General features: G+C 37.2%; 3 protein-coding genes across 3 annotated transcripts in view; 2 read left to right on the top strand and 1 right to left on the bottom strand.

Annotated features, from left to right (window-relative positions):
• Positions 1-2,711, top strand: part of kcnb2b (potassium voltage-gated channel subfamily B member 2b) — a 107,511-nt gene extending 104,800 nt beyond the window's left edge. Inside the window, exon 3 of the mRNA XM_052115118.1 lies at positions 780-2,711. Coding sequence (XP_051971078.1) covers positions 780-2,711 — 1,932 coding nt within the window. The remainder of the gene's footprint in view (positions 1-779) is intronic.
• Positions 2,712-5,974: 3,263 nt separating this feature from the next.
• On the top strand, positions 5,975-17,337 carry terf1 (telomeric repeat binding factor (NIMA-interacting) 1). Its single transcript, XM_052114498.1, has 11 exons — positions 5,975-6,029; positions 7,556-7,780; positions 7,897-8,001; positions 11,201-11,328; positions 11,438-11,524; positions 14,004-14,153; positions 15,693-15,802; positions 16,265-16,303; positions 16,798-16,895; positions 17,011-17,081; positions 17,179-17,337. Exons 1-11 carry the CDS (start codon positions 5,975-5,977, stop codon positions 17,335-17,337), a joined length of 1,227 nt encoding a protein of 408 aa, XP_051970458.1.
• A 625-nt stretch (positions 17,338-17,962) lies between these two features.
• On the bottom strand, positions 17,963-22,887 carry LOC127635131 (somatomedin-B and thrombospondin type-1 domain-containing protein-like). Its single transcript, XM_052114929.1, has 6 exons — positions 22,818-22,887; positions 22,238-22,701; positions 21,180-21,374; positions 20,757-20,832; positions 20,253-20,429; positions 17,963-18,111 (listed from the first exon to the last, which is right to left on the bottom strand). Exons 2-6 carry the CDS (start codon positions 22,461-22,463, stop codon positions 17,994-17,996), a joined length of 792 nt encoding a protein of 263 aa, XP_051970889.1. The 5' UTR covers positions 22,464-22,701; positions 22,818-22,887; the 3' UTR covers positions 17,963-17,993.
• Between the last annotated feature and the right edge of the window lie 2,495 nt (positions 22,888-25,382).

Genomic DNA, 25,382 nt, shown 5'->3' with positions numbered 1-25,382 from the left:
ATTATGTCATAAAAGATTAAACATCTGTGAGGATTTCAGGATCCCTTTGCATAATTAAAAATTGTAAGTCAGATTTTTAAGTGTATGATCTAACAATTGTGTCTTTCTTCACAAATACTTGGAAGCGTATTTGGCCTAGCATTAGCAAGTAGTCTAACATAGGCCAAGAATCAATATTTGCGAAGAAGACAAAATAGATATATCATACACTCAAGAATCTGATTTATAATTTTGAATTATCCAAATGTAGACTGAAATCCTCACAGATGTTTAATCTTTTATGACACACTGATTGATCTCTGTTCTCAGATCCATCAGTAAAAAGAATAACTGATCCTAGATCAGAACCAGTTTTTACCTTTTACCAGTAGAATTAAATAAATCATGTAAAGTCTAAAATCAAGACAAAAACATTTAAGACCATTTTGGACTTAAACGATTCTTGGTTCCAACAATATTTAAACAAAAGGCAAATGGATCCTTAAATTATAAACAAATAAATGTTTTGTGGAAATTAAATAAAAAGATAAACAACTATGCTTTTATGCCTTGGTTGCTTAAGAGAATAGACCTTTTAACTTATATTTAGGTAAATATATTTGCATTTTTTGGGGGGAGCATAATTTTGTCTTCATCAACTTTCCACCAAAGTTTTTAACTTTGAACTAGAATATTTTTTTTCAAAAGATTTCTTTGCACATCTTGATCCATGTATGTTAAGCAAATTGGAAAAAAGAATAAGACACAAAGAATTAAGTTTATCTTTCTTTCTATTGCAGATACTGGCTATCTTATCCATCCTGTTCATCGTACTTTCAACAGTTGCACTGTCCCTGAACACCTTACCTGAACTCCAAGTAATAGACGAATTTGACCAAGCCAATGACAATCCTCAGCTTGCTCATGTTGAAGCTGTGTGTATCGCATGGTTTACAATGGAGTATCTCTTGCGCTTCCTGTCATCACCAAACAAATGGAAATTCTTCAAAGGGCCACTAAATGTCATTGACTTGTTAGCTATATTACCCTACTACGTCACTATATTTCTGACCGAATCCGACAAAAGTGTGATGCAGTTCCAAAATGTGAGGAGGGTGGTGCAGATATTCCGCATCATGAGAATATTGAGGATTCTGAAATTAGCGAGACATTCAACTGGACTGCAGTCCCTTGGATTCACACTCAGGCGCAGTTACAATGAGCTTGGCTTACTCATATTGTTCTTAGCCATGGGAATTATGATATTCTCAAGTCTGGTATTCTTTGCAGAGAAGGATGAGGATGCAACAAAATTTACCAGCATCCCAGCTTCATTTTGGTGGGCTACAATCACAATGACTACAGTAGGCTATGGAGATATTTACCCACAGACTTTGCTTGGCAAAATAGTTGGTGGACTTTGCTGCATTGCTGGAGTGCTGGTCATTGCCTTACCCATCCCTATTATTGTGAACAACTTCTCAGAGTTCTACAAGGAGCAGAAACGTCAGGAGAAAGCCATCAAGAGAAGAGAGGCTTTAGAACGAGCAAAGAGAAATGGCAGTATCGTGTCTATGAATCTAAAAGATGCCTTTGCACGAAGTATGGAGCTCATGGATGTCGTTGTAGACAAAAGTGATGATAAGCAGCCAATGGATAACCACCTATCTCCGAGCCGGTGGGGTATTTCGAAGCGCACATCTTCAGATACCAGCCTAAGATCCTTTGACAAAAAGTTTCCTAACAGCAGTCCGCACGGATCACTAGAATATGTTAGAACACCTAGTCCGCAACGCCTGAACGCTCAGAAACTGGAAGAAACATATAACCAGATGACAAAGTCCCAGTCCTTCTCTGATCTCAGTGCAACCGCTGCCTCAGCTGTGTCAAAACATGAGGTAGAGTTTGAGATGAAGGAAGACCCACCTGCCACAGAACGACAACCCTGGGAAAGAACCGTCACTGATGTGAAAAGCATATCAAGTGTTGACAGCTTTGCAAGCTGCACTGCTGAATTTGGACAGGGTGAGAAGGCATCCACCCCTTCTTATACAGCAGAGCAGGTTCAGCAAAGGCAACCTAAATCACCACCGAACCTTCATCTTGGCCAGCTGACACCTTCGGACTTGAGTCCAGAGGAGAACACAGAAGGGACTGGCCCATTTAAGTGTGGCCCTGTCAATCCAGATGGAGAGAATTTTAACGAGGTTTTGGAGAACATCAGAAGCTCCATTCGTGGCACAAATTCAGTCAAGACAATAGGCCTCAAAGTCAACTTTATAGAAACACCTGAAGATGCTCCTCCGACGCCACCCAACACCTCTTCCCCACAGGATATATACAACAGTCTTCTGGAAGACGAATCCCCAGAGGTAGAGTGCTCTCCTCTCTGTTCAGATTCAGAGCCACTGGCTAGTATCCCAAAGAAAGGCTTAGTCCTTTCTCCAAAGATACTTGCCAGTGAATACCTTCCTGGGGAGACGGCATTGCTTCTGGGGGTGCTGGAGGAACAGGAATATCATGAGGAAAGTAATCTGAAGGAAGTGGATTCTGCAGCCATCTCCTCACCCAAACTATCAGCACATAACTGCACTCAGGGTGTAGTTGCTGATAATGGGGAGGAGAAGCCAGACACTAGCCAAAGTGAACACAAGGTAGAGAACCACATGTTTACACCAGAGATCCATCTGATGCCAGGGGATGGTAATCTTTCCCCATCCTGTAGTATGTGACTGTGGGCTGACATTCTGACTGAAGCTATAAGCACACTGGAGAAAAAAAAGGGCACACAGATGTGAGCTGAGAGATGTATCTGCATGGCATGAAAAGTCCCTTGTAATTGTGTCATTGTCAAAAACAATTTTGAATGAGACTGCACTTTTTGCAGACAAGACCTGGATGATGCGGAAGGAAACAAAAGGCTTGTTTAGAATGTACAGTATCTATCCAACGGTGAGGACATTGTTGACCTAACTGTACATTGTACCTTTTCACTCATTATATTTTACAGACAGTCAGAAACATAGGATCTTCAAAAGCATGCATATTAACAACGCTGTTTTACGGTGCTTAGTTTGCTGAGAGCACTCCATGGTAAATACAGAGACTACTGCAATGACCATGCACATAGCCACAGAGGGCAAAGTGGATGTCAAAAGGTTTTTTGTTTTGTTTTAGTTTTTATTTTATTTTTATTTTTTATTTATTTATTTTTCATTTATCTATTTATTTATTTATTTTCATTTTAAAGCGGGATTTATCATCAAAGACTGTGAAAAGTGAGCTGCAAAGTAGCGAGGTATTGAAACATATCATGACTTTCTGTAGAAATGCAATGTGTACCTAATGCAGATTTGTTTTTTGTTAAGATATAGGAATAGCTTATAATGTCACCAAAATATATTTTAAGATTTCTTGGGAGGGTCGGTACCCCCAATTAAAACCATTAATTGAAAACTTAGATTTAATCACCATGCTTTAAGATTTTTATTAATGGATTTATTTATTTAATTCTTGAAATACAATGTTGCATATTCACATCTAGTTGCTAAATAGATAACGGATGAGAATAGATCCTACACAAGAAATCAGCAATCAGATTCTATACTGTAGCTGTAAAATGTAAATTATATATTGCAAAACTATTATGATAAAGTTAGATTTGAATCTTCAAAATTACATTTATATGGCCTGTGTTTACTGTTATATCATACAAAAAGATGGGTACATCATGTATGTATGTCTTATCTTTACATAAACAATGGCACAATAAACTGTAAATTCGGGTCATTAAGACTTAAATATGATGTTCACATACGGTATTTTCTTTTTAAAACTCAAAACAGCCAATCATCTTAGTAATATGTTACTTGTCAAAAGGACCAAAACACATGCTGTTTTCTTTTACACATACATTAAATGTTTTTTTCACAGTTTTTTCACACTTTTTTTTTTTTTTTCATTTTGGGAGAGTACAGTAGTGTAAATGCCACTGCAGTTTTAATTTTTCACATGAGTTGTTTCATTATTATCCATGTTTAACCAAATCTGTATCATTCATATGCTTGACCTTTTATTCATTTCTTATCACAAACTCAATATTGTCCAATTCTACTGAGTATTTAATATTTATTTTATTTTCAGACTGAATTTTGTATTATCATCAGGACTAAAGCCTGATAAGTTTTGTTTTCCTGTCACTACAGAGAATATCCGTTTTATGTTGCCATTATTCCAAGATTGCTGGAAATATCATGTATATTACTTGCTTTGTTCTGGCAGTTGGCTGATTGTTCAAAATGTACATTGTGACAATTGATCACACAATCTGAATGCGCTGAATGAGGACTGTAAAAGACAAAGAGGAAGAACTCATAATTCAACTGGCTCACATGGTTACACTATGAAGGGAAGTGCAATACAGCATACTGCAATCTATGCAGGCCAATATTTGTGGCACTTTATTTACAGTCTAATGGATTTGTAAGTGTACAGGCAGAGCTACAATTGTATTTTTCAGATGATATATCTTTAATATTTGAAATATCAGTGTTACCACTCAAAAAGGATAATTTCGCATTTTACAAAAATACCATGTGACTCCAGTCACTCCAGTTATACGTCAGTACTCTTCAAATAAAGATTTTTTGACAATTTGGAGCATGAGGGCCTTTTATAAATGTCTGCAAAAAGATTTGTTGTCAATTTGAAAAACTAAATTATTTAATGGGCTCATTTAAAATATTTTATGTTTTATAAATTGATGCTGACAGTTTTTTCTACACCAAAATTCTGCACAACCACAATTTCCTGCCATATGGTGGTTGAAATAATGTGTGCCTCTTCATACACACTTATTTATGAGAAGGCTGCAAATCATTTGGCTTGTTCATATAACACTGTACAGAACAATTCTACTTTTTATATGGGGGGGGGGTCAGGTCTTTAAGTAATTGATATGCGTAATATTAAGTTCTCAGGTTTTCTATGACACAAATTTTCTGATATGGTGAATGTCTATATTTTCTTCATTTAAAGAAAGAATCATCTTTTTTCTTTTGTTTTAATGTGTCATCACATGCTTGTTTTGGGAAACGATGGCCCATCTCACGCATTCCCATGAGACAGTCAGCTTCCCTTTTGTGCTTTATATCGAGTGCAGTCATCAATGGAAGGATTAATTCAACCAATTGTGTGCCTGGCCATCACTGCCTATAGGCACTTTTGAAACAGTAAATAGATGGGCTTTGTTTTCAGCCTAAGAGCAAGAGTGGTTTTTTTAAGCATTTTAAATCAGTTACACATTTCTTTTGTTCCTCGGTACCACATACACATCAACAACTCTCTAAAGGCGTCATATCATGAGGAATACATTTTTCCTTTTAGATAATTTTTCTTTTTAGATAATTTCAACTGTACAATGAATATATACTGTAACTTTTAAAACTCACAATTTCCTAAAGCTTTTAAAAACTCAAAAATATTTACTGACCACCCACATTGTCATGAAAAATTGACATGTTTCCATTCATCATGGTATAAATATTGGGGGGTTTGTACTTGCTTGTTTTGACAACTGTGGGTTACCTCCCACCCCATCCCCCCTGGAATCTCTGCCCCTGAGTGGACCTCAGGGAGAAAATTAAGAAAAAGTATGATATGACCTCTTTAAGGACATCAGATGCCCTAAGCACAATCAAGTTGAAATGCTTTCTATACATCATATCATGCTAGCTCATATATACATTTTGAGCCCTCATCATATAAACTGTTCACAAGAAGTTATTTATGATTTTATTTAACTTATTTGTTGTTTGCTGGTACTCCCGTTGAATAAAGGTACTGTTAAACTCTTGCATTAATCTTATCACCAGGCAATCAATTGCATTTTCATTTGTTGCATGTCATCATTTGACTACAAAAGCATCTCCCATTGCCTTTTATGGGAGAAGTAGATGCAAGGGGATTTGGGTCTGTGTGACTTTGTTCATTCGGGATGGTGTTTGCAAATGCTAAATTAAACTCTGTGAGCGAACAGCTGATGGACGAATGTGAACAAGCATGTTTCTCATCACATGATCTTTTGTGATGCATGTTCATAGCAAGTGTGTGGTTTTATTTTATTGTTTGAAAGCGAGGTTATTATTTAACTGTTAATGTGTCATCCATGTGGCATAGCCTGTTCTCCCATGCATAATTGTGACATTGTATTTTCTCCTCTCATGTCTTCTGCCTCATTTATTGTTTTTGTTCGTTTAAACAATGTTATCTTGCACCTCAATGTCCGTGTACACATTTAAGCTGCAGACTGTTTCTGCACATATCAGCATCTTTGAATGCATGTAGTAGCCTGTACAATTATGTGATCACAGAACACTGTCATTATACATGTATGTCAAAATTTCTGTAAAATAAACCACATTGTCTATGTTAAGTCTACTAGCATATGCAGGATAACAAATAAATGTGTAAATAACTCACATGTGTTCTGCACCTGCCATTGTCGTCTTCATGATTGATGTACAGAAACAACGGCTAGGAGTAAGCAAATAGTAGTGACATTGCAAAAATTACTTTTGGGGTTTGAGGAAAAGTGTTAATATAATGATGTTTTTATAAAAGTGGTAGCTTAGATGAAGAATTTCCTTGGCATGCTAGGACATGTTGCCCTTTCTAATCCCTTTTGGGTATCTTTTGGAAATAAATGCAGAGAATAAATGAGTGACATAGCTTTTGGAGTTTCCATGGTTTTCTTGTTCAATTACTTTATAAATCCAAATGTGCACTCATAGAAAATGTATGGTAGTATACTTGACAAACACCTTATTTGGTATATCAGGACCCCTCAAACGGGCCCTGTCTGTGCCAATTCTTGCTCAAAGGGGTATTTTCAGTTGGAAGGGAGGAAACAAACAGCCCCAAGTAGGCTATAGCATTCACTGACAATATATCTTTCGAATTGAAGCCAAAATCAAGAACGGGTTTCTTCCTTAATTACGATCAATACACTGTTTTTCACTCTTTGTTGTAAAAGTAATTGGTCTGAAAGTATAATAAGAAATTTTTATCAAGATCTAACAACATTTGGCATGAATATGGAAGGTTTGGTTGTCATTGTCATTCTTATCCAAGAAGAGAATGGCACAAGCCAACCAACACTCAAGACATTTTTATCACTAGGCCTATCATGAGGTAAACTAGTGCGCCGCATGGTGGTGAACTATTTTCTGCACTGTTTGTCTTTAACCATCATTCGATATGAATAGTAAGAGAAATCAGAAAGTACTTTTTCTTGCCGAAAATGTGTTGCTAGATTACATTTATGTGACGGTGGATGTTTTAGTCCGACAGCTAGCGCTTTCAAAGTAAGAAACCCTTTTAAATTTTAATTCAAGGATTTTTAGAATCAATGAACCATTTATATACTGCTTTTATTTAGTTTATAGGTTTTAAAAATAAAGTGTGTAAATAATGGACTGTTTATATACACTCTAAAATACGATATTTGCGTAGGAAGCAAAGTTTATTTCGAAAAGTTAATTACTCCACGCCTGCAGGTGGCGACGCGGTCACTAAGACCTTCTCATCAACTCACAGTTGGCGGGAACTTTTGTTGTCAAATCAAACATGAACATGGAGAGCGCGTTACATGAAATGATCGCGAGCACAACTGTTAAGACAGATTTCGTCGAGGTGGAGGGTGTCGTTAAATCATGGATGATTGATTTTTACTTCGCGTCGTTATGTCGCCTCTTCCAAGACAGATCTGCCAACTTCCACAGTACTCTGAAAATATTTGAAGGTAAAGTATTCAGCAATATATTAGAAACTAATCTGTATTAGTTTCCTTATATAATGATGTAATATTGTATAGTTTTCATTTGTTTGTTTTCTAATGTCGCGTTGTTTTGTGCACAGCGATAGTGGATGAGCAGCATCAGTCATGTTCATACAGATGGGATGATCCCTCTCAGAGAACCATCTGCTGTTTCCTCGCCAGAGTGTTAGATGGGGAAAACCTGGGTAATATCACAATATTGCTCTTTTGCTGTATTTTAATGTGAATTGCTGCCAACAAAACAATTAAAACTCTCAACCCACACTTGAAATAGTTAATATTAAATTAGGATTACACATTTTCTAAGTAAAAGTGTCACAAAAGACTGTTGTTAGGTTTACTAAATACATTTTTTTTTTTCAAAGTTGTATTGCTCAGGAGGTATTTAGGCTAAGTTTAAGACAAATATTAGCATATTTAAGTGCAAATGCTGCTTGGTTGCATGTGTGTATAGCAGTGTTGTGTAAGTTACTCTTAAAGTAATTAATTACTAATTAAGTCTTCTACAGTGTAATTAGATTACTGTACTAATTACTCTGTCTGAAAAGTAATTGCATTACTTATTACTCATTACTTTCTAAAAACCCATATCGACCTCAACCAGATGAAAAATGCAAGGATAGATATGAAATTGTTCTTTTAATTCTTTCAAATAAATAATATAAAATCAAACTAATTATTCATGAACTGGCCAAATAATTTAAGGGACTGCATTAAATTAGAAAACATAAATTTTGGCTTTTAGATGTTCGATTTTAAATTCACTATTGTTTTATATAGAATTGTTCTAGAGTCTATACAGTATATAACACAATTACATCAGAAGTAACTGAGTGTTTTTCTCTTTTTCTGTTATGTGTAGGCATGTAATCGAAAGGGATGTGGTTAATTATATAATAGCCTATTGCAACAGGATGAATAATTTTTATTTGTTAAACCCTGCTGTACACAGAGCGCACGCACAATAGGGTTGCTCGATTATGGCAAAAATCATAATCATGATTATTTTGGTCAATATTGAGATCACAATTATTTAACACGATTACTCAATGACTTTGGAAACATGCATTTATTGAACTTTTTGGTTATTTCTAGCATAACCAAAAGTGGATTTCCTTGAACTTGAAATGTAAACTGCACTGGGTAGGGGAGGAGGCTATTGTCATATGATCATTATTTTATGTCATGTATGGTAGTAAAGTAAAAGACAAGCCTTCATCACCAACATCTACAGCAGTGATGCTCACACGTCTATGGAATGAGATCTACTTCTCCATCATGTTATTGCAGCAAGATCAACCGTGTACAATAAAGGCTATACATTATCACAATACAAAAATTCAGTAGTCTGTAGTGACATTTGACGATTCTCAATACCAGTTTCAAAACCACAACAAATAATAACACTAATTAATATGTTAATTATGGAAGAATGGTTTCAAGTTCTGAATTATTCAAGACGAGTAAACAAACAATATAACAAAATAACAATAAAAAAAACCGCATTCAATAGAAATAGATTACAAATAATAGAACAAAAAACACAAATGAAGAAAATTCTGTGCTTTTTTTAACAGCTTTAAAAGTTTGTAACCGCAGTAGACTATCAAGTATTCAAGTAAACATTCAGAATGAAATGAAACATAACATTTCTACTGATCTTCACTGTATGATTATAATACATTAATACTTTTTAAAGCTACTAAAGTTACGCAGTCAAGAGCAGTGAGTGTTTTCTTGTTTTGGCTGTTTGATTATTATAATGACACACTATACTTATCCCAGACAAGCGTTAATGTCGAGCCCTGTTTAAATATTGTATTTCACATTCTCTAATAAAAAATTGTTTTCTGCAGTATAGCTCCTAAAGTAAATGTATGTTGTTTTAAAGGAGTTTTAGAGATTATTTTGGAAAACAAGCCAAAAAAGATGAATCAAACTTATTTTGTTCCAGTGTATAATGGGCTAAGACTACACACTCTCACCTTTATGTTCACTTCAATCCATCTTTAACTCGAACGCTCGAGCTGTGTATTGTTGTTTTTCTTCATAAGATACACACAGTGAATGTGACAAATATTATGATTCACTACGTCGTGATCCATCACAGTATAATCTAACTGCAGCAAATGCATGCGAGTGACAAGCATCACCGCGCCAGAGTGTGCATCAGCCGAGAGAAGATTCAAGCTCTTCGTCGGTCACTTCATGCTACTTCTAGATGCTGCGCTGACCGCGCAGAGAAATGCCAGAGTTTATTTTCATATCCCGCTTCCTTATTAATTTAACTTTAAAGGTGTTATATGTAATATTTGTATTGTACTAAATCATAAAATGACCATAAAATGTCATTAGAGAATTAGGAAACGTGCTAAGTTGAAATACTGGCTTTTCCGATAAAAGATGCTACAGCCAGTATATTCTACTTTGACGTTTCCATCCTGGGCCGGAATTCCTGTATGTTTTGGCTGTGTGATCCCACTCACCAGTAGGGCTGCAACTAACAATTATTTTGATAATCGATTAATCGAGCGATTATTCGACTATTTGCCGATTATTGCAAAGATTAATCTTTCGCTCTTAACCGATTATTCAGCTTGTGGTGCGACATAAAATGTTGGATTAAACGTGCTTGCTAACAATAGAAGAAAAATATCTCTAAATGACATTTACTGAATTAACAGGGAAAAAAATACTTTTTATTAAGAAATTCACTGCAAAAAATCCTATTGTGTTTTTACTCTTGTTTTCCATTTAAAATTGTAAAAAGAAATAAAATACATTTACTTGAGAAGCAGCGTATAAGATATTTAGACTTGCTTTAAGAGAATGTATCTTAAATAAACAGTAAGTGTATTTTATTATGTGTGTATTTTTTCACTTGGTTATTATTCTGTGAGTGCATAAAGACAAAAAATACTTTTATTCAAGATGTATTATCTAAAAACAAATTAAATATCTTATATGCTGCATCTCAGGTGAATGCATCTTTTTTTTTTTTTTAAATAATTTTTAGATACAGAGTTGTGTTCACAAGATGCAAACCAATTCAATAGCAGAATAAATAGTGTTACAGAAAACGGGGGTATTTAAAAGTTTTTTTTGATAATAATGTTTAACTTTTCTATAGTATTAACCTTGTCATATGTCAGTCATGGAAAGCCTAGAAATTTCAGGGAGTTATTGAAATTGTGGTTTCCAGGCCTGGAAAAGTCCTGGAAGTGTTTTTTTATTTTTTATTTTTTATTTTTTTTTATGAATTGCGTGTGTGTGTGTGCCCCATAAAATTATTTTCGAAGCTTATTTGTGGTAATCATAAACGACAGGAAGCATCATTTAAATTAATTGGTTAGAAACCATTGAATCCCGTGTTTTGTTTCTCAGATGTCCATTATGATCAAAACGCTAAAATCACCCCAATGATGTCAGCACTGCCGGTTTGGGAGTCATTGGAGGATCTCGTGTCAGATGCTTCTTTACATGCTAAGATCAGGACTCTATTGATTGTTCAGGTTGAGTATGATTGCAAATGAAAGTTGTTTTGCCATGTAGAGTTTGCATAAGTTGAAGTCATGACAGTGCAACCTGGTGTTTTGTTATTCATGGTGTTTTGTGCCCCAGTGTGTCGCCGTGTGTTTGAGGAATGGGAATTCACAGATGGCAAAGGATACCCTGCAATGGCTGGAGACGGAGACTCGGTTACCAGAGGTGCATATTCATGATCCAGAGTAATAGTTCACCCAAAAATGTGTTCTATCATTTCCTCACCCTCATGTTCAAAACTGGCGTAGCTTTATTATTGCAGTGGAATACAATATCAAATATTTTGTAGAATATCCAAGCTGATTTTTTCCCTAAAATTAAAGTTGATAGTTAACGCAGCTGTCAAGCTCCACAAAGAACATAAAATGCACTGTGAAAGGAACTGATACGACTTATGCACTGTAGGGTTGGGCGATGTCCCCTAAATTGGCAGTTGACGATGTTGACAGTAAAACATTGCGATGGACGATGATATCGTCGGTGGGGTGGGGCGGGGGGGATTATATAATTTCATATAATTTTCAAAAATTATATGAAAAATTATAATTTCGTTATTTTACTAACCCAACTAATGACTCATCGGCGTTATCAGTAGGTTGCACGACACGTGAAGCATTTTTTTTTTTTTAGCTTTCACTTAAGAAGAGTTGTGCACTTTTTATTTTAATATATCTCTTTACATAAATACTATTTTCCACTTAAAAACTATAATTTCGTTATTTTACTCACTGATGAGCAAAAGGTCGAGGCAGAAATGACCATGTACCTGCAGGAAATGGCCATTGATGGGGAACAGGACCCGCTGACTTCGTGGAAAACGAACGACAAAAGGTTTCCGTTCGTGGCAAGATTAGCACGGAAATATCTGTGCATGTGTGCTACCAGTACTCCATCAGAGCGGGTCTTCAGCACAGCGGGTAGTGTAGTTACTCCAATCCGCAGCTTATTAAAACCAGATAAAGTGAATATGTTGGTATTTCTGGCCAGAAACATCGAAATTTAAACATGGTCTATGGTCATATTAGACTTCTTTACGCATTTTCGCCATCCGTTGCGGAGCTATTCAATTTTGCATATTATTTTTTTAAACGTTCATTTGTGTAGTTCATATGACCACTTTACAATATTTCAATAACATAATTTATTTTGTAGCCTGTGCTGAAGTTAATTGTGCTGCTAATTATAAGTGAAATGTTAATGCCGAGTTTCGGTCTGAGTGTTGTTCCCGTTTTCTTGTTCTTTATTTGTTGTTCTTCTATGTTTTAATAAATGTGTGTTATTCATATTCACCTTGTTTCTTTCATTTGATTTGACATTATGGACTTATGGCCAATGAAATTTTTCTTTAAAAGTATTAACCAGACAAAAGTTATTTGACGTTCAGCTGGTCTGGGTTTATCTTAAACTGCCAATTCAGTGTATACAAGAGCTATGTGACAATGAGCAAGATTTTCTGAGACACTACAACTACTAATAATTCATTAATAAAGGCTATTTTCTTGTAGCCTACAACATAAAATATTTTAATCTAAATGTACAGTGTAAGACATGTAAAAAAAAAGACAAGAAGCTAACAATGTCAAGATCAATATTTGTGTAGCCTGCCTGACACGGTATTTTCACAGACTAACACGTCACGTCTCTGGCATATACTACAGTATTTAAAATAGCATATATGCATTAGTTATATTCTCAATTTAATTTACAGAGCAATCCCTGCAAAGTTTTTAGGTTAACTATAGACGCAACCCGTTCTCACTTACCTGTTTGAAGGTGTAACGTACGCGCATCAGGTGAACTGGGCGAACTGAGCCTCACTTGTGACGTCATTGCCGTTAAAGGTATTTCGACGCATCTGCTCTCCACTGAAGTTAATGGGAAGGATTGGCGTATCATATGCACGCAAAATTGGACTTTGGCCTATGCATTACACGCAATTTGGAAGTATAAAGTCGTGTTATTTATACGCAGATTGATGAGAACGTGTTGATAGAAGAGACTAGGATTAGTGAGTCACACTAGCAAGACACGCAAAAGGGGGCGTGGCATCACGATGGTGGCTCTACATCGTGATGTTGGTCAGCCATCACACAACCCTAATGCACTGTATTCTAAAGTCTTCTTAAAGGGTAAGTTCACCCAAAAATTCTATAAATATTGATCTTTTTCGCTCCTAAAGTGATGGTATAGCTTTAGAAGACATTTATTTAACCATTGGAGGCATTTGGATGATGTTTATGCTCATTGTATGTGACTTTTGCAGCTTCAACAGTGATCACCATCCACTTGTATTTTTAAGGACCTACTGAGCAAAGATATTTTTCTTCAAATGTGTTCTACTGAAGAAAAAAATGTCATACTCTCCTGGGTTATCATGGGGGTGAACTATCTCTTTAAGCTTTGTGTGAGTAACAGGCAAAAATGTAAGTGGTAATTAAATGAAAATGTTTTTAAATCTCATTCCCCCTTGTGCATATTCAAACCTTGTACAGGTTTCATAAACAGAAAATCATATGGGTTTGGAATGACTTGAGGGTTAGTAATGGATGGCAGAATGGTCATTTTTGGGTGAACCTTTTAATACATTTTGAACTTTGAAATATGTTGCTGAAATGAACTGAAATTTCCTTGTCTCTCTTAACAGAAGCTACAAGGAAAGTTAACCACCATTGTGAAAAGGAAGGATGCTTATGACCAACTCCTGATGAAATTTACCTACAGTCAGCTATTGGAAAGCATTGACATATTCCTTAACACCTTTCTCCAGGACCGTTCTTCTGATTTCTTACTGGAAGTATGGGGCCTTTTTTTTACTGCAGTGCATACCAGAATTCTGCTCCTCCTTACAATGCAATCTATTTCTGATTTATTTACTACATCCTGTGGGAGTGAGGCTCCAAGTACTAATGGGCTTTATTGTCAGTGGTTTAAAATGTGGTTTCCATACATATTGGGAATTTGCCTAATTATCTCTTAGAATTCTAGTGTTTTCCTGGGGGTATGGAGATGTAGCAATTAGTTCCACTCTATACTTGACCACCAAATAAAGATAGAGAAAGCTGTTGAGTTCGTAAGAGCAGTTGATAGGGCTTTTGCTGTCAAAGAAATTTATTATTTGTTACTTACACAATGAATATGCTAATACATTGTTGACTGTCACTATGATAGATGCCTTCTGCATCTCAAAGGGTTCATGACATGAGGAAACTAAATGTAATTGATCTTTTGACATATACAAGTTCATTGTTCTATCAAAAACATACTGTAAGTTTCAGAACTTCCTCACTACAGAAAGAGAATTTGTTAAAATCAAGCTGCCAAAACGACTCGATCTCTACTTCTTTGATGTCACAGATATGTTTGTATCTGACTACCTTCACAACAACGCATCAATGCCTATTTTACCTTCAATCAAGAGCCAATCATAACCGTGGGTGTGTACTGTCAAGTATTTATGGGGAAGCAGCACGAAAAACAAGTGGATTTGGATGGAAAATTATGTTTTACAAATATATAATTACGTTTTTTTTTTTGTGCAAAAAACATTACTAATATTATAAGTGAACCTTAAGGAACATATTAAAATAAAAAAAGACATGTCATGACCCCTTTAAAGGAATATTGCACCAAAAAATGAAAATTGTTAATTTTCTCACCCTCATGCTATCCCACATGTGTTGGACTTTTCTTTGTTCTGCTGAACACAACGTTTTTAAAATAACATTTCAGCTCTGTATGGCCACATAATTCAATTGAATAGTGACCAAATCTTTGACGCTCCAAACATCACAAAGGCACCATCAAAATAAACCAGTAAGTCTTTGGTGGATTAATCCATGTCTTCTGAAGCAATCCAATAAGTTTTGGGTGAGAACAGACCATAATATAACCCTCTTTTTTCACTGTACATCTTGACATCAGCAGACTCCTTTGCAATTCTTATTTCAAGCTCGATTACACTTTCTCGCACCATCTAGCACTCTGCGTATGCGTCAAGCACAAGAAAGTGTAATGGAGCTTGAAATTATGATCTGGTCCAGAGGCTGCAATAGTATAAATTTACAGTGAAAAGGGAGTTACATTTTGGTAATTTCTCAGCCAAAACAATTTGATCGCTGGAGTCTCCATTCAATTGCATTATATGGACTAACATAGCTGAGATATTCTTCTAAAAGTGTGTGTGTGTGTGTGTTCTGCACAAGAAAAAGTCAAACACATCTGGGATGACATGAGGGTGAATAAATGATGAGAGAATTTAAAAATTTTGCTGAACTGTTCCATTAATGCCTGAAATGTATCGCATGATTTTTAGGAATTTATTTTTGGTTTTTAGGCAGCTTCAAAAGTGGTCCAAGCACGTCATGAGAAATCTGAGAAAACCTCCTCTGAACAGGACAGTGATGTGAGGGTGTCATCCACCCCAGAGTCTAACAACCCAAAAGAGTAAAATCATCTTTCACTTACAATGTTCTAAACCACTGTTGCCTGTAATTTAGTTTTTCCAAAAAAAGAATTATGACTGAATCTTGAGTGATGAAATCGTACGTGTTTGTTCAAACAGTGTCGTCAATGTCCAGTATATTTACAATAGCCCCGTTCACAAGTAAATTACAGGAAAATCATTGGGTTGCCATTATTGTTAAATGTACCACATGTGCTGTGTTCACATGTGGTACATTAAATTTATAGGCAAAATGTAGAATTATTTTCAAAAAGGTTGTGTTCACACATGATTCTTACCTTAACAAAATGCAGTAAATTGTCTGGAAAAGGCTGTGTGTGAAAGGGGCTATTGTCACCATGATAATGCATTAAGCATTAATTCCAGATTGGGCAGAAAATGTTCATGTGTTTGGTCTTAGTTGATTTTTTTATTTTTTTTGGCATGGTGGTGATTCCATACAGGAATAAGGAACAGGTGGATCCACTTGTACCAAATATCAGGTGAGGGTTTTTTAGGTTATTTCAACACACAGGATTTCAGAGATGATTGAGCACCTTAGTCCATATTCACCATAATGACCCAAACATTATCATCAATAAGATAATTCTGAAATGTAAATAATTTTATTTTCATATTGTTTTGACATGGTTGCTTTTTATACTGAAAGCAATGTTTTTGGTTCAGTACAAATTGAGCTCGGTCTACAACATTTGTGGCATGATGGTGATTATTACCACAAAAAATGATTTTGCTTCTGTTAAAACAAGTGCATTGTAAGTGCCTTCAGTAGGGTTCTTACAATGAAAGACAGAGCAAGGCAATACACATTAAAAACTGCAAAAGTATGACCAGTTAGCAAGAGACTAATGTGTTTTCCGTGGTAATCAACATCCACGCCTACTGCTGATAGAGCTCAACATGTATTGAACCCAGAACATTTCTCAATGGGGATGAAAAAAAAACTAAATTGAAGATACTGTCTACTGTTTCACAGACCCAAAAAGACACTTTTCTCAAAACAAAGTCATGAGCCTTGGAAACCAGAAACAATTAAGAAAAGGCAAACCAAGCTCAGGAGAACCTCCATTTGTAGTAAGTTCTCATATGGGTGGTATTAAGTATGTTAACAACTCTATGAATGCCTACAGTTTCTTATTCCAATTATGAGTCTAGAAACATTTATTGTTTTTTTTTTTATGCAACAAAGAGGTTTCCAGGAGGAGTAATGCCCCTTCAGTGTTAAAAAGCGATAACATTGCAACAACGCGAACCAAGAGGGTGAGTTACTCTGAAGCCAGACGTCACAAATCCAGCTCATAATGGGTTGTGTAATCATTTGAACTTATATACAGCATCCATAATTTTCCCCTCTCAGATGTGGACTTACAAAGAAGATTTGGGGCTTAAAGCAGGTGTGAGGAAGCATGGGGAGGGGAAGTGGGCCATGATCCTCAATGAGTTTGAGTTTGAGAACCGGACCAGTGTCATGCTAAAAGACAGGTGGAGAACCCTGAAGAAACTAGAAAAGGTCTGAGGTGCTGTTGGCTACAGTTTTAATACTTCAGGAACTGTAGAATGAATTGTTTTGAAGTTGTCATTATCTGCCAGGTGTTAATACTTGTACAGTAGTTGGAATGGAAGATTGTATATTCCTCATTCTGAGGGCAGTTGTTTTATGTACAGTGACAGAATTTATTTACTTTTGTGATTTAATATTTCACACATAGACACTTCATATGGCCAAAGCTCTTTACTAAGGGCTTTTATAGATTTCCTAGCAGTTTCTCTTCATATAAGTGACATTTCATTCTGAGACTAATTGTAAAATAATTTGTGTCTATTGAATGATGTGAAAATGTTTGGGGAAAATATTTTGTCAAAATTGGGCAAAAGTATTGTACATGTATGCAGCTTGATTTTACATTTAAGCTTTGTTACACATTTGTCCAGTAGAGGGTGAAAATGAGCGTATGTTTGCTTTTAATTCAGCTCATGGAGATCCCTCTGAATTTTTTATTTTATCTTTATTTTTGAAGAAGCGACTTAAAAAGGGTATTGTTTTTTTTTTAATAAATGTATGTAAAAAATATGCAAAAGTGTGATGTAGTTTTTTTCACGTGTAATAGGGCATGTTGTTCTTTTGTGGACTACTGAAGTGGGGTTCAGTACTAAAAGTCACCTTAGGTGTGATTAAATGAAAATGAAGCTGTGCACTTGTGGGCAGGAGCAGTGCTCCAGTCTTTGTACTTTCCTCCATGTTCCTCTGCAGTGAGGACTTCCCACCGCCTGCCAGTGTAGAAGTTCATCCCTGCCGAGACAAGAAGAGTCTCTACAGCATTAGTTGACAACTACAAAACGTTTTACATATGGAGAGAATGGGGTAAGCTGTGAACAATTTATGAGATAATAATAGATATAGGTAAAATCAAATGAAATTAGAAACATCAGAAACGTATAGGTATAGTTCACACAAAAATTATACGTTTCTCATTTAGTAACCCTTGTGTACTCTAATCTCAAACTCATGACTTTCTGTCAATGGTGACCCACATTTTAAAGTGCTAAAATGGACAAAGGCAGCATAAAAGTAATCCATAAAACTCCTGTTGTTTAATCCATGTCTTCTGAAGTGAAACGATTAAAATGACTAATATATAACTCCTTTTGGTTGTTCATCTTGACATCAGCAGTCTCCTTGGTGATTATGATTTCAAGCTAAATTACACTTCCTAGCACCATCTGGTGCTCTACACATGTCATGTAATCTAGAGGTCTACGCCTAACTGTTTTTTTCCATCCCGCTCCTGCAAGTTATATCCGGCACCTGAACACTCCTGCTGAATTTTACTCCATGTTAACCCACTCTCTGCCCTGTTCCTGCAACCTCGCGTTTGTTTTCAATATAGCGCAAAAGCCATACCTGCATACAGACAAGTGTATACAAAACACATTTTATTTTTTCTGTTATTGCTATTATTAGAAAATTTGTGAAATGATGCCCATATGACTTACCTGAGGTTGGTTTCTTAACACTTACTTGACCATTTTCAAGTCCAAGTTTCAGATCTTCCAAAGCCCCATTGCATACCTGCATTGCCTGCTTTAAATATTGGATCATTTGATGAATGTGTTATATGCAAATTTTTGTGTCTCATTTTCTGTTTATTGTTATCAAAAATAAGTGTTGTAAAATAAAGCAATTATTGTTTTGTTTTTTGCATTAGTTAATTAAAACTATAACCTCCCCAAAAAAAGATATCCACATCCGATTTTTCAGGCTATTCTCTAACTGCCCACTCCCATCCACATCTCAAGGAAGTACCATCCGCTCCCGCTTTTAACTCGGAAATGTAATCCTGCAGGAGTTCCGTGGGACAACAGACCTCTATTGTATTCATGCTAAAAATCATAATCGAAATGGAGACCGCAATGTCAAGATATACAGTGAAAAAGGAGTAACATTTTGGCCTGTTCTCACCCAAAATCTCATATCGCTTCAGGAGACATGGATTAAACCACTGCAGTTTTATGGATTACCTTTATATCCTTTTTGGAGCTTGAAAATTTGCTCTCCATTAACTTGCATAGTATTGATAAAAAGACATCATACCTCCCATTAAAATATCTCCTTTTGTGTTTCACAGAAGAAAATCTGTTTAAGATGACTTAAGTGTGAGTAAATGAGAGAATTATCATTTTGACAATCATTAAATTCCTTTAAATTTATAGAAATATGAAGTATGGAAGACAAACAGAGGTGGGCCAGTACCTTAGGGGTAAGTTGGATCAAGAATGTATAAACTATCAAAATGTTTATGAAATCTTTTTTCATAAACTATAAATATATATTTCATAAAAATATCAAGTAAAAGGTGTATTGCGAAAATATGAATCCAGTGAAACAATTTGTCAACGTTTTATAATCATATTTCATATATTTGGATGCTCTGCTCACTATCACTGTTAATTGAGCCACTGGCACAGTTTACCCCACAGATTATTTTTCGGAAGATTATTGCCTTCTATAGTTCATCCCTAGACTCTAGTCTAGACAAATAACATTGTTTTAAACAATGTCAATTCACCAGTTTTAGCATTACTTATCTTATGTTCAGCTCTCATCTCCTCTTTCAAATATATAAAACAATTATGCACAGTTTGATTAGAGTGATTAAAGTACATTAAATTGGAGACACACCCCATTCTCCCCTATACCTAAACTAGTACACTGTTAAGACCTAAAGCACTTACAGAAAGCCTTAAGGTCAAAGGTAATTGAAATATGAATATACACTATGGTGCAGAATCTACAGAGCTTTTTTTGCATGGCCTAATTGTTTCATGATTGTGTCGGCATGAAGACAAACCTTGACCTCAGCACAATGTGCTTTTTTTGCTACATCAGAAAGAAGTCCTAATAACGACACTGTGGCCCAATGGGTACACTACCTCTCAGCTAGGTTACCGTCTCCTTGGCAACTCCGGCTGTGATTACTCATGGCAGGAGATTGACAGGCCACGCAGACTGTATAGCCTTCCCGCAAGTACTGCATCCAGCGAGTATAGGGCCGATTCTCCACCATGCACTGTGGTGTCAGAGACTCCATCTTGAACTCCATACAGAATCTGTGGTGAAGGAAATATGGATTGAACTGGTTTGTTTTCCTAATCAGTAGTTTCTAATAAATTTAATAGCTGCTTTTATGTTTGTAGAAAATTTTTGTGCATGCCATTATCATGCATAAAGTGTTGTTTCGCAAGAATGTCAAAATTACACTTTTGGCTAGAATTAGAAACATTATCTGTGATTAAAATGGCTTAGGATATTGTCAGAGACGGTTTTTGATGCTTCAAGAGAAGAACTATTTGTTGAATTGAATAAACAGGCTTCTCATCACAAATTATCATCATGGACAGTGTCTTTGTGTTTGTTTAATCTACAGTGAGACATACCCAGCATCCAGCAGGGCCCCATACAAATCATGTACTCTGCCTTTGCTGTACTCCATTGTGGTTATAAATGCTGCTCCTGGAAGTAATCCAACACAGTCCCTATTTAGTATCCGCCTGTAAACAGCTAAATAGTCAACTTGAAGTTGAACAGTCAATGGATTTCTGATTGAAATACTTGAATCTTCAACCAGGAATGTTACAAAGCACTGCCAAATGTGTACAAGTCGCCAGGAAATTTTAAAAGAAATGCTGGCACCTTCCAAGTACTTTACGAGCTTGTAGAAAAAGCATGTGAAAATATTTTAAGGGTTATTTCATTTTATTAAAAATGTATTATTTAAAGTAACTAAAACCCATTTCTGTGTAGACCCACAAACAAGAGACCAAGACCATGTGGAGATTAAATTTGTATTGCATGCATACCTTGTGTCTGAGCACAAAACTGCCTGTGGTGGTTCTGATACTCCATGCAGCCTGCCTGTTCCTCCAGCCTCGGACAGACCTGAATGCTGTTTCTGGGGCCTCTCTCAATGCTCCGTCTCCGGACGCGGAATGAAGGCTGGCAGAGCTGGGCACACCCACTCCAGTGACTCCACTCGCTCACTACACATGGCTGGGCTAAAAACACACCCCATGTGTAAGACCAGGGACCAAGATAACATGACATTTATTTTAAAGTAATATACCACAAGTGTTTAACAAAAATAATTTGTTAGGTTTCACATGATAAAAACAATAGATACGTTATATTTTAAATAGAACAATTAAAGGTAATTGTGATAAATGGCTGGAAGAAAGTTTCTTCTTTTTATATTACTACTTTGAATCTAATGTGATGACATTTAGACACATTCAGTAGTGTGTTAATTGTCCAAAGTTGTTACTCTATCCTAAAATATGAATCACTCAACATGCCCTGGAAAATGTTATGTAGTTACACTTAACCACATGCATGTTATTCACTTTTTGTGTGATTCAACTATAAATACATGCAAATATAGGCCTACATATGAAACTTCATGTTTCACATTTAAAATGCTAGACGTTACTATATATACTTAGATTGTATACCATATTTTTGTACTCTATAGCAATAAATGATTGTCATGGCAAAAAAGTTTAAATCCTCCTCTTCTGTAGTATCTTGTTTTTTATTTAAAAAAAATCCTAATAAAATATCTAATATTTTTTACGTTTATTTTTGTAACTTTTACAACATTTTCAAGAACATATACACAATAAATAACTAAACAATCACCTTAAATAGTAACTTATTCATCACATACTGTACATTTTTTAAGGTTTGAACATATCTTAACAAAATTTCCATAAAATACTTTTTCCGAGAATGCATCTTAAAAATATAAGTACATTTTGTTTAAATCTCACTAAATGTATTCTTATTTATAACAGCCAGTTTTTGCATTGTGCTGTGACAGTTCTCTCACTTCAGCAATGATGTTGCAAATATTACTTCTTACCTGGGCACTCTATTGGGTAGTCAAAGCAACAGTCTTTAGTCTTTACACACATCTCATCACAATAACACATCCCATAGACATGGTCCATCCTCCAGTCTGTGGTAAAACAAGTGAGATCTGTCCCATGGCAGCACCTTCCTGAACATCCCCCTTCAGTATAGCGATATTTCGCAAACAGAATGGTGACAAACAACAAGACATTCTGCTCCACTGACAACAACCCCATGATGCCCCAAAAATCAGCAGTGTAGAAGCAGTGACCTCAGACTGTGTTCTCCACTAATCTTCTGAAAAATGAAAAAGACAATGTACTCTTTGCAGTGTTTGGTTCCTCTTACAACCAGTGCCACATAGGAAATGAAGGAATCTAGGAGTCACAGGTAGTTCACAGGTAGTTCACAGGGGAGATGATCCCTGCTGGTGGAATCCTTGTGACCTGGAATTCCTGCGGCCACACACAGCCTCTGTTTGCACAGAGAAACAGGTTTACCGGGTGCTCTGGCTGAAAAAAAAGAGTTATTCTGTGGCAATCACAGCAGAGGAATTGAATGTCCTGCCCAGATCTGTTTCTAAAACTCACCTAGAGTTTCGTCCAGTCCACAAGGCACAACGTGAGCAAAGGAGACAGAAAGAGAGGTGGGGAATGCTGCTTGAGTGAGGGCATGTGAGAGCTATCTCTCTCTTTTCCTTTCTCTCTCTCTATTGCTCTTTTGGCCAATCTGCCCTGGCATATCACATCAAACTGATCTCAGATCAGTGCCCAGACTGTTACCACTGGACAGCAGAAGCTTGTGCAGCAGGGAAACAGTGGGAGGAATGTGAACATTTGGCCTTGCTCCAGTTTAAAGTGCCTGGGGCCGTGCACTGTCTTGTTAGCTTTAATATTACCATGCTACTTACCGAGCCTACAATCAGAGAGTACATGAGCACATCCATGCTCTTAATGCATTGCTTAATCAAAGATAACTTGTAAGAATGCATTTGTTGTTGCAGATGTGTGCAGTTCAGTTTGTTTGTTAAATGTGGTGTGGTATGTCTGCAACGTTTCCTCTTCAGAGTGTTGTCAATTTGATTAGGAGATAGAATTAAGTCAAGGCGTCCTTACAATGGGAATAGGTCGCATCAGCTGTTTTGACCTTTTCTATTTTTTCCTCTAAGAATTAAAATTCACTTAGCGGGGACCAAGATGTATTCGTGCCAGGGAAGGTGGATCTTTTCCCCCATGGAGATCGGCCACCACGGAGACCACATCAGCCCGAAAGGAGGTTAACATGTGGAGGGACAGGCTCTATCGTGTCTTTCTCTAGAGGGACTGTGATTTCCGAGTGCAGAACAATGGCATTCTTGCCTGCTACTGAGGTAAAACGGATGCCATTGAACCTGGTTGGGTGCCTGGCAAACTGAATCGCACAGCCGAGTCAGATCTTCCCGATGATGAGCCAGCATACCATGCCTCCAGACTCTGTGCAAGGGGCACCACGGGCACAATCACCTTTGGCATACCTATGGATGGCGGCCTGTTTAGCAGCACTGTAAGCCTTGGCCGTCAAGGACGACATGAACTTACAGGCCCTGGACAGGAGCCTAGGACGATTACGCTAGGTGGCAGCATTTTGCGTGCACAGGTGCATCGCCTGCTCCACCCGAGGAACTTCCGTGTACCCCTGGCCACCCCGCCATTGAGGGTAGTGAGAGCGGAAGAACTCATGAAACGGGACCGGGTAGTAAAAGGTGCCCCCCACGAATTCATGAGCACCTCATGCACCTCCGGTAAGAAAGGAACTGGGGCAGAGCGTGGCTGTGTGCAGTGCTCTGAGCCCAGGAACCAATCGTCCAGCCGTGGGCAGGGTGGAGGGTTCCACTCCAGCCCGACGCTCGCGGCAGCCCGGGCAAGCATGGCCGTCAGCTCCGCGTCAGCCTCTGACTGGGCAACCAATGGTGGGAGCCCAGTCGAGTCCTCAGCATCAGACTGCAAAAGCCCCCTCTCCGATGCTGTGATCAATACCTCATCCTCATCTCGAGCCCCGAATGAGGCATTAAGCCACCCTGGGGCAGACCGCCTGACTCTTCCATGAACTCGACTGGTGGAAACGAGCATGCTGGGGAATGGGAGGTCCGTGGGGATTCGCCCAGCGGAAATTCTCCCATTGAAGCTCCCAAATCGCTCCCAGTGCTAGCCGCCGCGGCCTTGTGCATGCAAGCAGAAGGACCAGGACAGGGAGCACCTGGAGTGGCTTTCCCTCTATGAAAGAAAGAAAGCTGCGATCGCAATGTTGCTCATGTTCTTGCAGTGAGAACATGAGTCATCCACGAACTATGAGACAGCTATTGTGGCCGTCAGAGGAAGAGAGATATTGACCGCAACCAGGAACTGCACATAGATGGAAAGGCTTCATTAAAAGACACTTTCCATTAGTGTTTCAATCTTTTAGAGAAAATTACTCTTAATGTGGCTGCTGAAGTGCCCAGGGGCGTTCTCTGCACTCATCTGTGCGAGGAGAGAGGACCCGCTGTAAATGCGCTGTATATCCAATAGCTTACACACTCTTTGAGGTGAATGGAACGCAAGTGGAAGCTCTACAATGATCGCATCAGAAGAACAAATCTGAATGAGTGGAAGCAACCCATATCCTTTTATATCTGTATGTCCTGGGGAGTGGCATGCAAATTCCACTTACAAATTCTCATTGGCCTTTTCTCTGGGGCTCCCAAGTTCGACCACTAGTGTCACTAAATTGACACAAATGCTATGTCATGGTAACCTAAAAATGTGCTTCATGTGGCAACATCTAAGGCCTCATCCATTCAGTTTCCTAACATCATCGCTTTCCAAAGTATGCTGTAATGGAGAACATTTTCAAAAGTCACCATTTTTGCCATTACGTGTGTAAACGTAGCAAAATCAATGTGCTTTCATATTGAAAAATGTGTTTCCACCCCCCATTACATTTTTAACAACTATACCAATTATTATGTAACATAGTCTTTCTATTTCTTGCTTTAGTCAAATAGTCCGGGAGTACCTCAGAGATCAAGCCCAGCCCTGTGCTCAAAACCCTCCATTATGGACAGCACGCCAAATCCTTATACAGGACTTCTTATACAAACCAGTGAACTTGTGAAATCCTTATTAATGTGGACGTGG

This window comes from Xyrauchen texanus, chromosome 42 (genome assembly GCF_025860055.1).
Source record: "Xyrauchen texanus isolate HMW12.3.18 chromosome 42, RBS_HiC_50CHRs, whole genome shotgun sequence".
NCBI lineage: Eukaryota > Metazoa > Chordata > Actinopteri > Cypriniformes > Catostomidae > Xyrauchen > Xyrauchen texanus.
This window is presented reverse-complemented; position numbering and strand designations above follow the sequence as displayed.

What these genes read in the sequence shown, in the direction of transcription:
- LOC127635131 (XM_052114929.1), bottom strand. Translation starts at nt 22,463, where the DNA reads ATGGGGTTGTTGTCAGTGGAGCAGAATGTCTTGTTGTTTGTCACCATT. An exon ending in CTACCCAATAGAGTGCCCAG is followed by an intron (nt 21,375 to 22,237) that starts GTAAGAAGTAAT and finishes GTGTGTTTTTAG; the next exon opens with CCCAGCCATGTGTAGTGAGC. An exon ending in GGGGCCCTGCTGGATGCTGG is followed by an intron (nt 20,430 to 20,756) that starts GTATGTCTCACT and finishes CCTTCACCACAG; the next exon opens with ATTCTGTATGGAGTTCAAGA.
- terf1 (XM_052114498.1), top strand. Translation starts at nt 5,975, where the DNA reads ATGGTGTTTGCAAATGCTAAATTAAACTCTGTGAGCGAACAGCTGATG. An exon ending in TACTCTGAAAATATTTGAAG is followed by an intron (nt 7,781 to 7,896) that starts GTAAAGTATTCA and finishes TTTTGTGCACAG; the next exon opens with CGATAGTGGATGAGCAGCAT. An exon ending in GTTAGATGGGGAAAACCTGG is followed by an intron (nt 8,002 to 11,200) that starts GTAATATCACAA and finishes TTTGTTTCTCAG; the next exon opens with ATGTCCATTATGATCAAAAC.